The following is a 16393-nucleotide window of genomic DNA, read 5'->3' as shown; positions in this document are numbered from 1 at the left end:
TGCTAAGCAGAAGTTTTAGACATGCCTCAAGGATGCGCTTCAAGGCCATCCTTCAAGGCTCGTTTCAAGTTTGGCAATACACCAACAAAAATCTGTTCTAGGGTTTTTCCCAACGCTGTGGAGCTGATTTGGGGAGGTTGTGGAATACACATGTAAATCCATGTGCTGATGAGACACAGCAGTTGGACAGTAGCCTATGCTTCACACACATAATGCCAATCCTTGGCATCTGTCTACAAAGACCCATCTGAAATCTTGGGCAACTGCCAGTATTGATGATTCTGAGCTAGATGAGCCCATGGTCAGCCTGAGGTAGCTGCCATGTGTCTGAAATTTCCCAGACATAGCAACCCATGTCGGAAGTGTCGATTTTGGCGAATTTCCTCAAAAATAGCTCAAAAACTTCATTTTCTTCCTCTTGATATTTCCAAAAAAAGCTCAACAACTTTTGTGTCCAGATTTTCACTTTTTAAATATGGCAGCCCTCGTATAAGGCAACTTTTTGTATTCCTGCCAAGAACTTAAAACTGCGAGAAGCAATCTCCTTCATCAGTGGTACAAAGGCTACTTAGTGGGATGGGCAAAGTAGAAGTTATGGAGTTGCACAATAATATATCAAAGAATAAACGCACATCTGTATCCCGGCAGGGGCAGGGAGAAGAGCAGCTGGGAAGGGGAGTTGCCGTAGAAAAGCAGATGGGAAAAAAGGTTAAACACTCGGTCCTACCCACATCATTTTTCCAGTCCAAATTGCCTCTTTTGCTGAGCTGCTTTTCACTGGAAAGAACTGCCACTGGAGATTAAATACAAGGATATTCTCATGTAGCCTGTGATTTGACCCTCTGCCATCCTGCTACAAGAACGGAATCTATAGATGGACACTACTAATCTCTGCCATCTAGTGGTCTCAGTGAATCCCCTCTATTCCTAGTTCCTCTGGTGATTGATGTTGCATAGAGGGGAAAAGAACTGCAGCCCTACTCACAGATTTCAGTGCCTAGGATCACAAATAGGCACAGGTTATTTTGTATGCCTCTGCCAGCCTAGCAGTTACAGCTGCAACCTTGCAAACAATCTGGTATTAATAAGCGCTGGGCTTATTTATGTTCTAGCAGTTCAAAATCCCCACAGACACACAATTATGCAAAGGTCCCGAAGCTTTCAAAAATGTAATGCCTACCCAACTTTTCAGTGTATCACAGCTAATATTACCTATGGTAGTAAAAACAAGAGAAAACTTCCAAACATCTCAGCACCGCATCGAAGAGCGATCATATGAACCTGTGCCTTTCTATAACGTGGCCATGGTTTAACTTTTATTTATTTAAAATGTTTCTTAACATTTTAAGATCATGTGGATGCAAGTACTTAATTAAGGCTTGTGGGGTAAGGTTTGCTTTTAAGCTTGCCTGGCCTCTGCAGCTGGCTACCAAACTCAGGTGCTTAACTCAACTAGCTCCTCCCCTCTGTCTTGATGCTTTCTTACTGATACAGTAGTACCTCTGGTTATGTACTTAATTTGTTCTGGAGGTCCATTCTTAATCTGAAACTGTTCTTAACCTGAGACACCACTTTAACTAATGGGGCCTCCCACTGCTGCCATGCCGCTGCTGCATGATTTCTGTTCTCATCCTGAAGCAAAGTTCTTAACCCGAGGTACTATTTCTGGGTTAGCGGAGTCTGTAACCTGAAGCATCTGTAACCTGAAGCGTACCACTGTACTCTAAAATACTGCCTCAAATTAATATCCAGGTTAGTTGATAGAAAGACTATGTTTCTCTTTACTTCAAAAAAAGTGTGCATGCTTAGCCTAACAAACATTATACAGCCCAACCAAATGACTCTGCTGCTGTACAATGCCCAAGACTACAAATAGAGGTGATTTGAGGGCGTGAAAGATCCTTTGGCTCCTTTATGAGTACAGTACTAAAGATAATTAAAGGTCACTTGAGTTACCCTTGGGAGCGCAGAAGTCTGACCCACTTTAAGCTTGGATAAATCTAGAATTCAGTTTTAAACTGAACTTTAATCTTAGCTAAATCCATATTACATCTACACTTGAATTCTAAATCTAACTTTAAATCCTATACACACTGAAGTGGGAATGTCCCATTGAACTTAATGGAACTGGTATGGGGGAAACCACATTAAAACATAGTATTTCACACAATAAACACAGGATACAAGATTATTGATTATGGCTAAAGTCATATTGTGGGTAATGTGTGCACACTGCTTCCCAAATCAGCGATGGAAGTGTACTGGATGGCAAGTAAACAACCGTATGTATACGGACTGAGTCAGACCATTGTGGTCTCCACAGGGCACCTAAGCTTAGAAGAACCAACTCTGTGATTCTTAAATAAAAAAATAATTTATTTCAATTTGGATAACCAAAATAATCAGAAGCAGCAGCACAAAAACATGAAGGGTGAGATACAAAGAGGCGGGTCCGGAGATTAATGCATTGTATACAATCCTTTTAAAATGCATTGTGGACAATCCTTTTAAAATGTACATTACAGATAGTACCAAATAATATTGTGGGTGGGGAAGAGATTTTAACCTACGACATCCACTCACAGAAGTGGATGGGGAGACCGGTATAATGGAGCAGACCCGATTTATATAAAATGAGTCTTCTGTATTCTCATTTGTTTTGTTAATTTCTCCATTGGGGCAATACCGCACATTTCTCCTTACCAATATCTCACCATACTGGTATCGTAAATCTTCCCTTTTTTCTTTTTTGCAATGACAAGAGGGGCAACTCCCAACCCTCAAACTCCCCCCCCCAAAAAGTTCTTTCTGTAGAACCTCCCCTCCCTTCTGCTCAAAAATTGCAGGAAGTACTATTTGGGGGGGACCATTGCCAACCTTTGGGATATAATCAGACCCATTTCTTCCGAGAGAGAGAGAGAGAAGGCCCTGGCGTGGCCCTGCAAACGAAACCACCCGATCCGTTTTCACACATCCCAACCCATAGTATGGAAGAAGCGGGGAGAAAGTCTGCATATGCACTTCAGAGGGAAGCTGGCCGATGGATGAACTCGGCGGTTCGACCTCGCGGCGCCCTGCTCGACTAGCTCGGCGCTCTGGCTTCCTCCGAGCCTCTTCCTCGCCCTGTGAATGGGCGGCCAGCTTCCGCTTCTTCCGCACAAACACAGTGACGCGGCTAGAGAAGTCCCGCGCTTCGCCATCTTAGCCCGCGAGAAAAGGAGAGAGAGCGAGCGCGAGAGTGAGTGAGCGCGCGCGCGCGGGAGAGCGAGAGAAGGCGAAGAGCGCGGGAAGCGCACTTTCCCCTCTTGAGGAGCTGGCGAGGAAGAGGCTGCCGGCGGCGCCATGAGCGGCGCTGACTCCACGACGGGGCCTTGCCCGAGCGGGAGCCTCCGTCCCCTGCTGGAGACCCTGGAAGACCCCGCAGCCGCGCCGGCGGCGCTCACGGACGCGCTGCTGACCCTCACCAAGTGAGTGTCCGGCGAGGGCGGCGGGTCCCTCCTGCGGCCTTGCGGGCAGGCGGGTCTTTGAGAGGGGAAAAGCCTGGGGGGGGGGGGCGGTGAGTCTTATATCGCAGTCAGGCTTTAGCCTCGGTACCTGTTACCACCACATACACACATGAGGGATGAGAGATGCTTATTGCGTAAAGAGCGGGTTTTTTATTTTTTATTAGGTAGGGCTCCGACCCTCTTCGCTCACTGGCCCACAGGAGGCAGGCATCTCTCGAGGGCGGTGGGGGGGGGGTTTGCCGCCTGTCTGCTTCCCTTTTCGTCAAACAAAACTTCTCAAGAGCTGCGAGGCCGTGAATGTTAAGTGCTTTGGAACCATTTCGGTTGGGCTTTTAACGACTTTCGAACGCACCTAAGCGTTTCGAAAAGGGCGCGCCGGCGATTACGCGCCGTCAATCAACAGGCGAGGCTTTCCTCAGCTTGGGTGATGGGGAGGGGGGGGGAGATTTGGGGGAGAGAGGGTTTCCCTGTTGGAAGTTTGCCTGCTGCACTGTTACAAGGCAGAGGAGCCCCCTCCCGAAGTGGGCGTGCGATGTGGGTTTCTACCTCTCTGTTTGGAGTTGCTATGGGGAGGGGGGAGTGCGTTTCTTTTTTCTCTGGAAGGAGTATGTGAGAGCTTCGCATAGGCACCGGTGTGTGTCAATTGTCTAAGAATGAGATTATATGTGTGCTTCTGTACTTAGTGTGGGGTGGTTTTTCCTTTTAAAAAAATAGCTCAAGTCTTTGTGCAGTCTTGATTCTACTCATGTTTACCTGAGGTATCTAGGAAGCTGTCTTACAATGAGTTCCTCTAGCTCAGAGTTGCCTACTTTGGCTGTGTTCAACTTTTCCTGACCTGAGACCCACTTATAACTCAAACATTCATTCATTCATTTTTTGTTATTTGTTTTTATTTGCAGGCCATTGATATAAGGCCAAAGGGCAGTTTTGAACATCGGACAGAATACATATGTTCTGCAATGCATAGCTTTAGGAAAGTTTTAAATGTTTGATGTGTTATCACATTTTTATATTCTGTTGAGAGCTGCCCAGAGTGGTTGAGGAAACATAGCCAGATGGGCAGAGTATAAATAATAAGAATTATTATTATCCACACAGTACACAAAAATTTAAAACAGTTACATACAGTGAGGGGGGAAAGTATTTGATCCCCTGCAAAATTTGCCCGTTTGCCCTCTGAGGAAGAAATGACCAGTCCATAATTTTAATGGTAGGTTTATTGTAGCTGTGAGAGACAGAATAACAACAGGAAAACACCCAGAAACCCAGAAGACAAAAGTCAGAGATTGATGTGCATTATAATGAGTAAAATAAGTATTTAATCCCCTATCAACCAGCCAGATGTCAGGCTACCTGGTATCTTCACTGTATGTTACGAGCTGAGATTAGAAGTACCTGCTGTAAGGAAGATGTCTTACCTGTAATCCCAGCTCGTTACAGTACCTGTACAAAAGACACCTGTCAACAGAAGCAATCATTCCAGCAGATTCCAAAGTAGCCACCATGACCAAGACCAAAGAGCTGTCCAAGGATGTAAGGGACAAGATTGTAGACCTGCACAGGGTTGGACTGGGCTACAAGACCGTTGCCAAGCAGCTTGGTTTGAAGGTGACAACAGTTGGTGCAATACAGTAATTCGCAAATAGAAGAAACACAAAATAACTCATCCTCAGTCAGGGGCTCCATGCAAGTTCTCATCTCGTGGAGTTGCAGTGAGCAGGAGAACGGTGATGAAGCAGCCCAGAGGTACACAGCGTGAACTTGTCAATGACCTCAGGGCAGCTGGAACCATAGTCACCATGAAAACGGTTAGTAACACACTACGTCATGAAGGACTGAGATTTTGCAGAGCCTGCAAGGTCCTCTTGCTCAAGAAACCACATGTACAGGCCCGTCTGCAGTTTGCCAATGCACATCTGAATGACCCAGAGGAGAACTGGGTGAAAGAGTTGTGGTCAGATGACACCAAAATCGAGCTCTTACTCATTATAATGCACATCAATCTCTGACTTTTGGGTTTCTGGGGGTTTTCCTGTTGTTATTCTGTCTCTCACAGCTACAATAAACCTACCATTAAAATTATGGACTGAACATTTCTTTGTCAGAGGGCAAACAGGCAAATTAGCAGGGGATCAAATACTTTCCCCCCCTCACTGTATAGAGGTTGGCACACTTGCTGGTGATCAATTAAGCAAGGGCATTTTGATTAGCAGCCCGTCTGCTACTTAGCGTCTTAATTCCTATGGAATCAGTAAGGGTGTACTTAGTTTTTCACATATGATTTCTCCATCTTGGCTTCATTTCTGTTAAATGAATTACGACATGGTACACCATATGCCATGCCTTGTTGTTCATCTGAGGTTGTATTTACACAATTTTTAGACCTAAGGAACAAATGATTGCTCCTGTGTCCTGATATTCAAAGAGGGTGCACTTTCTTTTTCCCATGACTGTATTAATTTCTAGGGTTTAGCTCCCCCATCTATAGCACCATCATCCTGGCAATGATCTATACTGTCTGGTAGCAGCAGTTCAGGATTTCAGGCATGGCTCTCTTCTAGCACTCCATGGGGGTATAAAGAATTTAACTGGGGCCCTTTTGCATGCAAAGTCTGTGCTCTCTATCACTGAGCCACCACCCTCCCCTTGAAACTGATACATGAGAATGGCAAGCAAAGTATAACCAAATATGCCAGTTTTAATGTAAGTTCAACATTGATTATGCTTTTTAATTCCTTCACATTAAGAAATAGAGCCAATATAGATGAATAGGGTAGGGAGGTGGCACCTGGCTCAGTCACAACATTTTTTTAAAAGTTCATTTAGTATGTCATGCAGTCTGCATGTAAACATCCTCCTACCATCTTAGCTGAGAAGAAGAGGAGTTTGGATTTGATATCCCGCTTTATCACTACCCGAAGGAGTCTCAGAGCAGCTAACATTCTCCTTTCCCTTCCTCCCCCACAACAAACACTCTGTGAGGTGAGTGGGGCTGAGAGACTTCAGAGAAGTTTGACTAGCCCAAGGTCACCCAGCAGCTGCATGTGGAGGAGCGGAGATGCGAACCCAGTTCCCTAGATTATGAGTCTACCTCTCTTAACCACTACACCACACTGGCTCTATGAGTCTTAGATAAGTAGGAAGTAAAGTCTTATCTATGCAAGAGGTTGGCTATTGTGTGCCAAAGGGTGAGCATGAAGAACAGATGCACAATAGAAGTGAATTTAAATATATTGTTTTCATTTACAAAGCTTGCTTTCTGATTAGCTTTGTCAAGATTAGCATATCTTGTGTGCCACTTTCAGCCTCTGAGCCACCAAGTCAGCATTATTTGCAGTTCTCTGCATCTTCACAGTGGCTGTAAATGCAATGGCTTGGATCATAGATTCCCTGCTAAGACAGTTTGCAGAATTACTCCCCTTACACTCCCTTGACAATCTATTCCTGGGGGCTGGGGAATGTTGCTGGGGGGGTGGGGAATGTGTGTGTGTGTGTGTGTGTGTAGGTTGCTGTTTGAGGGAGAAGTTCATAGAATTGTAGAGATGGAAGAGACACTGAGAGTCATCTAGTCCAACCTCCATCTCAACCATAGCATCTATGACAGATGGCTATCCACCCTCTGCTTTAAACATGATGAAGGAGAGTCCACCACCTTCTGAGGGAGCCTGTTCCACTGTCGAACAGCTCTTATTGCCAGAAAGTTCTTCCTGATGTTGAGTTGAAATTTTCTTTCTTGTAACTTGAAGCCAATTCCGCCACTTGCATGAACAGAGGAGCAATTTAGGATCCATGCCATTATGTGATACTTAGTAAAAGGTAAAAAAGGTAAAGGAACCCTAGACAGTTGGTTGTCCAGTCAAAGGCGACTATGGGGTTGCGGCGCTCATCTCGCTTTCAGGCCAAGGAATCTGGTGTTTGTCCACAGCTAGCTTTCCAGGTTATGTGGCCAGCATGACTAAACCACTTCTGGCATAATGGAACACCGTGACGTAAGCCAGAGTATATGGAAATGACGTTTACCTTCTCGCCACAGCAGTACCTATTTATCTACTTGCACTGGCATGCTTTCGAACTGCTAGGTTGGCAGGAGCTGTACTTAGTAACATAGTGACGTTCACTGTGTTAAGATCTATGCATTGGCTCCATACAAGTTTTTGTAAAGTGAGTCAGTTTGCTGCTGTGATCAGCCTTTATTTGCCTCTCGTGTTCCTAAGGTTGTATTGGAATTTTTCTGAGAATGCTCTTACTACCAGACTGTGTCACCGGTGACAAGACATTTCTCTGTTTTTTGAAAACAGTTGAGAAATCTGTAGATTAGATTAGTAGTTTCCAAATGGCAGAATGAAATTCTCCTTGCTCCCACGCAAGTTTGCTTCATATCATGGAGTTAATGAACATGACATTCACCACATTAATTGGTGGTTAGACTTGCTTTTCTCAGACTTACAATACTGTAATGGCATTGTGCAAAGGTTCTGTTCCAGGGGTAGTGTATAAAAGCAAAAAATTTATAGTTATAATGACCTCCGGGAACTGTCCCCATGTCTTGCCTTTCTGATCGAGTGTAAGAGCTCTCAAAGCCCTCCAGAGCCTGTGCAAGACCTTCCCAGAACCTGGTATACAAAGTGAAGGAAAGAGCTTCTCAAGCTCTCCACCTTGCTTTCTGGGCTCTGCTTTGGAGGCTCTCACAAGATCTCACATGGCCCCTTCCAACAGTTTTTTCTGCTCACATGCCTTTTATTTTTGGGGGATCAAGTACAGAAAGCTGTGGTTGCATAAGTAAAATCCATGTAAGTTGTATCCCTACTGTTTTTTGTTAATCAAGTCTTCAAACACTGTGTGTTTTAAACATTTTATTTTTGTTTTTAAATATTTGATTATGCATATGCAATAGTGAAATGAGTAGAATTTGTTGTATTACACTGTAACTTTCATTTCCTTACTTTTATAATGCTTTTTAAAGAACTGAAGAAGCCTTCAATCATTTATCTGCATACCCCTTCCCTGGGTTCTGTTTCTTTGGGTGTTGCTGGAGTGTGGAGGGATGCTGGAAAGAGCATTGCAGTGGCTATTAATATGGGGAGGTAGGGAAAAGCACAAATTGCTTTGTCAGTTATGGTGCTGCAGTATTACTGAGCCAAAATTTAACAGTAATAGCCAACTCCCTTGACATTGTGTTGTTTTCAATAGTATCTTTACTTGCCAAGCATAGTTCACTCTGTGCATCAGCCTGTTGCTTTTGAAAATGATATATACAGAAGATGTGCCTTTAGCTTTTTAATTTAGGTAATTGCCAAAATGTATTTTTTTGACTATGTTGGGCTGTGTAACAGAAAACCTGTTGTGTTTTTCTACATTTAAGTCGCCTGACTGGTGAAGAGGGAAAAGAATTTGCATCTGAAGTTGGGAAACTCTTCCCTCAGCTCTACAAGATATTTAAGGTGTGTATTTAAAATTGTTTGGTTTTTAGTAAATCCTCTTTTTAATAAGTATCCCATTCCACGTATAAAGGCTACTGAGCCCTTGCCTTTCCCTTTCTGCTATTAACATTCTCCCCCACACTCCAACCTGGTAGTTGCTACTCCCCAGTGGTAATGACTACTACTTTTCCTTACCATACTAGGTTTGTCATAGACATTTCTTTTTACACTTCGTGTGCAATAAACTTGGTAGGACTAGCAGTTGACAGAAGTAGCATGTGGGCATCCCTGGCAAAACCTCCAGAGCAGCAGCAGGTGGTGGTGAGGTTTGTCGGCTGACAGGCCTGCACAACCCTTGTCCATGGCTGAAACTAGCTGGTTCTGTTTTTCTTCTATTTAAGCAAAGCTAAGAGATCCATCCTGGTAAACTGTTGGCGATTTTGTTCATAGGCCCTTGTCAGAAGTAGATCTCTATCGTTTAGTGGGAGTTGCCTCAGCAGCTCACCAGCCATGTTAGAAACTGCTTCTGAAACTATATATCCATGTGTTTTTGAGAGAGAAGGAAAGAGGCAAGGAGCAGCTTTTTACGTGGCATTATGGAATGCTAAGATTTTGAGATCCTGTATGTTAAGATCAGCTTTGGGAGCTGCTGTTCACATGGATCAGGTTAGGTTGGTGGCACAAGAGATAGGGCCCTTCATGGTAGAAGGGAAACTGTTGGAGTCTAATGTAGCTGGATTCTGGTGCTCAGAATGGAGAAGCAGTTAGCCAATAAACTAGCTTTTGTATCTGAGGGTGTAGCATATACTATATTTTTTAAAGCAACCAAAAATAGTAGCTGTTTTGCTTTTTATTGACACAATTTAAAAATTCTGAACCGTTGCAGTTATTTGTCAATAAGTGTTGTCGACATGACTTAAAACTTTATTCCTTCTTTTTGTAGACATATATTCCTACGGAAAATTCAGAATTGAGCAGTGCAGCCTTGCAAGCCTTAGGATTCTGTGTGTTTAACTCAAAGACTGCTGCTTTGCTATGTGGTAAACAATTTTTTATTATGTTTCAAAAAATTAATAAATAATCCAAATCTGCTTTTTACAGATGGACTGTCAACAGTATCATAAATATCAATAGAATAAAATATATGTGGTATTGTACTGTACAGTGGTACCTCGGGTTAAGTACTTAATTCATTCTGGAGGTCTGTACTTAACCTGAAACTGTTCTTAACCTGAAGCACCACTTTAGCTAATAGGGCCTCCTGCTGCTGCCACGCCGCCGGAGCACAATTTCTGTTCTCATCCTGAAGCAAAGTTCTTAACCTGAAGCACTATTTCTGGGTTAGCGGAGTCTGTAAACTGAAGCGTATGTAACCTGAAGCGTATGTTAGCCAAGGTACCACTGTAATACTATTCATATCATGTTATTTAGCTCTCTGGCCTGGTGTTACAATGTGAATGCATTGCTACAAGTTTCAATGACTGTAACTCTGGCCCAGTTTTTTGTGACCCGAGTCTGGCAAGAAGACACAGCTTCTGGTTTCAGCATTCTTCAGTGCCCTGTTCTGGGTCTGCAAATATTAGAATCTGTTACCCCTTTTATATCATCGTCGTGTGTGTGTCCTATTTCAGAACACAAAAGCAGAGTGCCTTAGAATGAGTGAGGACTGCATTAGTTCCTTCCCTGCTGAGTTTGTGATACTAGGCATAAACAGATTCATGACCATTGCATCATTTTCAAGCTTCCCCCATGTTTTACCACACTGAAAAATGCCATTTACCTTTTTCTACAGAATCAGAAATACAGGAGTTGCTGTCAATAGTGAACAGTGTTGCTATAAAGGCTGTGGACAAAAACACTCGCACTAGAGCACTTTGGGTGATCTCTAAGCAGTCCTTTCCTTCTGAAACTGTTGGAAAGCTGGTGAGTGTTCTCTGTCCCATCTCCTACAAATAACATTTTGTTAAACTAACATGTTCAGTCACCCACATCTCATTTGTGTTTCAGGTACCCAGTATTATTGGTATGTTAGAAACAGTGCTGAATAAAGGAGACTTGCATTCCATGGTGGTTGAATATGAAGCATTAAATGTTATTATACGGTATGTATCAGGTGTTAAATTGTTGAGCAAGTGTGTTAGAAATGAGAAAGAAAAAACACTTCAGTAACATCTTGGTCAGATAAAAAATCTGGGTACATGCTTAGAAAACAGCTTGCACTCTGGTGGTTATTTCTCAAGTCACGAGGGCTATTATATTAAGTCATTGCTGTAGATGGTGAATACCATTTGCTGTTGTTGCAATATTGTAAATGTTGGTATTTCTCTATTGTATGGTTTGCTCTCTGCTGCATCTGCTTCCCAACTTTCTAGGAAACCCTAGAGTTAGCTCACTTGGTTAGAGCGTACCACTGCTAATGCCAAGTTTGCAGGTTCAATCCCCATACAGACCACCTGCATATTCCTTCATGTGAAATGAGGGTGCACCTTAGAGTGCACCAATTACAGTGCACTACAGGGAAGATTTGTAATGGTGGCCAGACTGTCTTTTCTTACTGTTACTGATCTGCTCCTTGAGAAGCCTTTTGAGACACTCTCCAGTTACTCAGAACACAGTGTGATAGACACTGGTGAAGAAGACCAGTCATTGTTAACTACACAATATTTCTGACAAACCTTGGTCATACTGACAAATATATCTGAACTTAGGCTCATAGAACAGGCTCCATCCCACATGGAAGAACAGGCTGTAAAGTGGGCGAAGCTGATTATCCCTTTGGTTGTCCACTCTGCTCATAAAGTGCAGTTAAGAGGTGCTACTGCATTGGAGATGGGAGTGCCACTTTTACTTCAGAAGCAGCAGGAGGTGGCAGCAGTCACTGAAGAACTTATGACTACGGTAAGGAAGGCAAACATGTTATTTTTAAAAGGATGGGGTTTTGGTTTTTTTAGAATTCCACATATGTGCTTAAGGGCCCTGTCCACTCTAATGATCACTTCATATGACTCCCTACTCCTAGTTTTGCATATATACTTGCAATTATATTTTATGATGTCATAATTGCATATGAAATACTACTATCTTCAGGGCATGAAGGTGATAGCCCTCTCCCTCATCACTCCCACGCCCTCCAGCAAGTATTCAGTGTCATTGCGCCTCTGAAAATTGGCTGTTTTGGTTAATAGCTGTCAGTAGACCTACCTTCCACTTTATTTTCAATCCCTTTTCTATTAATCCCTAGCACAGAATTTGCTCTTTCACCACTGGTGCACGCACAGTTGACATTTTTATAGCCACCACAACCCCAAAATCTCTTCCATAGTTAGTCACTGCCATATCAAATGGGGTCGGTAGGTGGGTGAGAGAGGGGGGGGAGATGGAAGGGGGAATCATACTAACTAATTTAGTGTTGGGTTGTTTTTATAAATGATGTTGTTTGTACTCTTGCAGAAAATAATCCCAGAACTCCAGAAATTATTCGCATCAAAAAATGAAACATATGTTTTGAAACTTTGGCCTCTGTTTGTTAAGCTGCTTGGCAAAGTAAGTTGGACATTGATTTCTCTTGTTTCAGCTGCTGTAGGTGCTGATGATATGGATACATTAACTGCATAAAACAATATTTTACTCTTCCAGGCACTTCATCGTAGCGGAAGCTTTATCAATTCATTGCTGCAATTAGAAGAACTAGGATTTCGTAGTGGGTCACCGGTGGTAAAGAAAATAGCTTTCATTGCATGGAAGAGTCTGATTGATAACTTTGCTCTAAATCCAGGTAGACTAAAATACTAAGCAATTTTGACTTATTTCATTAGCATGCTGAAGTAGAAAAAAGAAAATAATTGTGCACCTTCATGTGATATACTTCCTGTTTGGGAGCAAGTTCTGTTGATTGCAGTTGAATTAATTCTAATGGGTTGCTTGAGATCTCTGTTTCAACTTAATAGCAACTTGTGTGTGCAAGTGAAAACAGTGGGGGAGTTGTTAAATGCTGCACTCAGGGCACCCATCATGTCGCCAGTTAGTCTCTATGCATGTGAGAGTGACGTCTGGCCCTTTTGAATATGCTGTACATATCTTGCTGCATCAATAACAAACACAGCCAGCAGTGTGCCACCAACAGGTAGACTTTTCCTTTTTTTCGTGAAAAGGGACCAAAGGTTACCTTCACATGCATAAATAAAAGCAGGAGTTAGAATCATGGAATTGTAGAGTTGGAAGGGACCATGAGTGTCATCTAGTTCAACCCCCTGTAATGCAGGGATCTTTTACCCAAGGTGGGGCTCAAACCTACGACCCCAAGATTAAGAGTCTTATGCTCTACCAGCCCGGCTGAATTAAGTTGCTACACAAATACATGTGAAATTCTTAGGAATGTTTGGAATGGTAAAAGTGGCCACATAGCCACTTCCTTGGGTACAAGAGCTGCCACAGCCCTTTTACAGATGTTTCTCTTCATGATTTGAGCCTTGTGCCAGACCCACACAAATGCTATCCATATATTAGGGAAAGATCTGAAAGGGAGATTCCTGCTGTCTTTCCCATGAGCTGGAGCCCTGTGTTATAGAATTATTATACAGTGGAACCTCGTGTTATGTACCGTCTTCCTTACGAGTGCCTCGAGTTACGAGCTCCACTGACCCGGAAGTAGATGCCCCTAGTTGCGAACGTTGTCCTGGGATGCAAGTGGAAGTTGAGCGCTGGTGGTGCGGCAGCAGTGGGAGGCGCCATTAGTGAAAGCACGCCTCATGTTAAGAATGGTTTTGGGTTACAAACGGACCTCTGGAACGAATTAAGTTCGTAACTTGAGGTACCACTGTATAGTTTAAAAGTGTGCTGGCAAATATCTACTCATCTGCATTTTTAATGAAGGGATCCAGAAATGACTATAAGTAAAACAATTTTTTTTAAAAACCCATCAAATACTTCCAAAGGTTTTGGATACTTTGGAAAAGGTGAGTAGGTTCAGACCTCTGCATCTCTGATTTCACAAATAAGTAAACAAGTAATAATCAAGTTGTTGTGGTCTTGAAAAAAAAGTTCACCTGAAGTTGAAGCCACAATTCCTCTTTTGAGTTTGAAAACTGATTTTAACTTTAAATCACATGTAACAAAACCTATTTTCATTTTCTTCCCCCAAGAAATCTTATGCAGTGCAAAAAGGCTGAAATTGCTAATGCAACCACTGAGTTCCATTCACGTGAGAACAGAAGCTCTGGCACTGACAAAGCTAGAGGTCTGGTGGTATTTACTGATGAGGTTGGGGCCTCATCTCCCAGCCCACTTTGAACAGGTAATCTCATCTTTTATATTAACGCTAATATTAACACTAGTTAAAGCAGGTTTCCCAAAAAGTTCTTAGCTTTGTTTTCTCTTATTTGACTTGTGCATTAACTTCATTGGGTCTAGTCTGATTAGGACTAGTATTGAATACCACCCTTACCTGCATAATGGAGAATTTATAGTTATGATATGTTGAGTAGTTGTTAGGAACAGATAAGACCTAAGAGACCAAAGTTCAACTCTCAATTCAGTCATGAAGTTCACAGGATGATCTTGGGCCAGTTACTGTGTCTCAGCCTAACCTTCCTCACAGGGTGGTTGTGAGGCTAAAACAGAAAGAAGTATGGCCATGTAAACCTTGAACTACTTGGAGAAAAGGTGGGATATAAATGTAATAAATATGTGATTAAAGCTGATCTGCAGAATCCATTAAACCAGAGTACTTGGATTTATGCTGATTTTAGTTCAATTGAGCTGGCTGAACTAGTTTGTGGGTGGCATTTAATATTAGTGCCCAAATGCATCGCTGTTGCCTCTTACTGTCGAAACTATGGAGCCTTAAGCACACTTACTACAATCATGGAACTACAAGTACAGCTGAAGTCTATTAAAACCTTATTTTCATTCATGTGCTAGATAAAGACTTTAGTAGATTCCTACATGGAAGTCTGTTGTTTGTTCGGGCAGTTTAGCCCCAACCTGTTAAGTTGCTTCTGTTTGTGCCTCATGGTTTATTTTCCTTTTAGGTTTGTGTGCCATTGATTCAGAGCACTTTAAGCTTAGATTCCGTTCTACAAGGAAATTCATCACGGTTAGCTATTAACCAGAGTTCACTAACACCGGGTTCTGCACACAAATCAGGTAGGAGGGAAATCTCTTTCTGACTATGATTCAGATGCAACAAATCTGAAATCTAAAAATTCAAATACTGTGTTTTATATCATGGGGTTACATATGCATGGAGTTATCCTTAGCACCACCTACCCTGATGTAATGGATATATTTCAGTTTGTACAGCCTCATATGGAAAGGTTCTTCAGTATGTATACTTAAGAATTTGTCTTTTTTGCACATTTGTTGCATCTGAATCATATCTCCAGTGTATTCAACTATAAGATTCTGTGGCTACAGTCTTTAAGAGCTCTTGCAATTACTTCTCTAAAACAAATATTCAGACTACATGTAAAGCTTTGAGATTAGCAGCATAGTCTGAGCCTGTTTTTGAAATAGAAGCCATGGTTAAGTCTTTTGATCTCCCCTCCCCCAAAAACCATTTGTTTATATATCATTTTTGTGTTTTTTTCGTGTATATAAAAGTTTCTGTGGTTCAAGTAATGTACTACTGGTTTTATTTAGGTGCTTTCCCCAATGGAACCCCTGCAAATCAAAGGATGAGCCTGAGTTCTAGTACAGGAGTTACAGCCATTCCATCAATTCAACTTCTAGGAATCGAAATGCTACTTCACTTTTTCATGGGACCAGAAGCTTTGACGTTTTCCAAAGAAAACAACATTGCACTTAGTTTAGGTAATGTTATACATTTTTTTGAAAGTTCAAGCAGCTTATAATACCACAACACAAGTATATGCTGCTAGCTGCTCTGACAATTGATAAGAATGATAGAACTTGTGCTTTCTCTTCCCACTTAGAACCTCTTCAGCACTCAGTAATCACCAGTCCTTCGTTCTTCTGTAAGCATGCCAGCACATTCATAAATGCAGTTCAGGATGGCTTCATTGCAGTTGGAAAAGATGCTTCTGGTAAGATTATTTCCTCCCCCTAAGAATATTGCTTCGTGCTATGCAAGTTGATAGAAAGGATTCTTCTAAATGGGCAGTAGTCAAAACTTGATTTATCTGGCTCTTCATTGGGTTATTAATTTGCCCTTAATTCATTCTCTGTCTTGCAGATACTAGTCTAAGTGCTATATGGAAGGCAATGATTCGTTTTGTGAAAGGGGCAATTGAATCAGGTAAGTGGATATATTAATGTTCTGGTGTAGACTATAATAAAAGCTTATGCGGATTATTGGAAAGTAAGAGTGTGGACAAGTAAGTGCACCATCCAGGTAAAAGTATTCTAGGCATGAAGAACCTGGCTCTAACACTCAGTGTCCAGGAACTGGTGCTAACTTAAACTGAGTAACAAATGATAGAGTTGAAAAACAAATACGTTTTTCAGTTC

At 42.2% G+C, this 16393-nt stretch overlaps 1 protein-coding gene across 3 annotated transcripts in view; it reads left to right on the top strand.

Moving 5' to 3' along the window:
- Window positions 1-3139: 3139 nt before the first annotated feature.
- The window catches only part of RIF1 (replication timing regulatory factor 1), a 37795-nt gene continuing 24541 nt past the window's right edge, over window positions 3140-16393 (top strand). For 2 of the 3 annotated variants that reach the window (XM_083578283.1, XM_083578281.1), the window contains exons 1-13: window positions 3140-3467; window positions 8869-8947; window positions 9870-9966; window positions 10719-10849; window positions 10934-11028; window positions 11635-11824; window positions 12377-12469; window positions 12563-12701; window positions 14068-14219; window positions 14956-15070; window positions 15566-15736; window positions 15859-15969; window positions 16119-16181. In XM_083578283.1, the coding sequence (XP_083434409.1) occupies window positions 3343-3467; window positions 8869-8947; window positions 9870-9966; window positions 10719-10849; window positions 10934-11028; window positions 11635-11824; window positions 12377-12469; window positions 12563-12701; window positions 14068-14219; window positions 14956-15070; window positions 15566-15736; window positions 15859-15969; window positions 16119-16181 (1561 nt within the window). In that variant the 5' untranslated portion in view covers window positions 3140-3342. Of the gene's footprint in view, window positions 3468-3855; window positions 4041-8868; window positions 8948-9869; window positions 9967-10718; window positions 10850-10933; window positions 11029-11634; window positions 11825-12376; window positions 12470-12562; window positions 12702-14067; window positions 14220-14955; window positions 15071-15565; window positions 15737-15858; window positions 15970-16118; window positions 16182-16393 lie in introns of those variants that run through there. The other variant, XM_083578282.1, reaches the window with a different exon arrangement.

This window comes from Podarcis filfolensis (assembly GCF_964270895.1).
Source record: "Podarcis filfolensis genome assembly, chromosome: 1".
NCBI classification, from domain to species: Eukaryota; Metazoa; Chordata; class Lepidosauria; order Squamata; family Lacertidae; genus Podarcis; species Podarcis filfolensis.
Note: the sequence above shows the minus strand (reverse complement) of the source record. Positions and strands in the feature narration are given on the sequence as shown.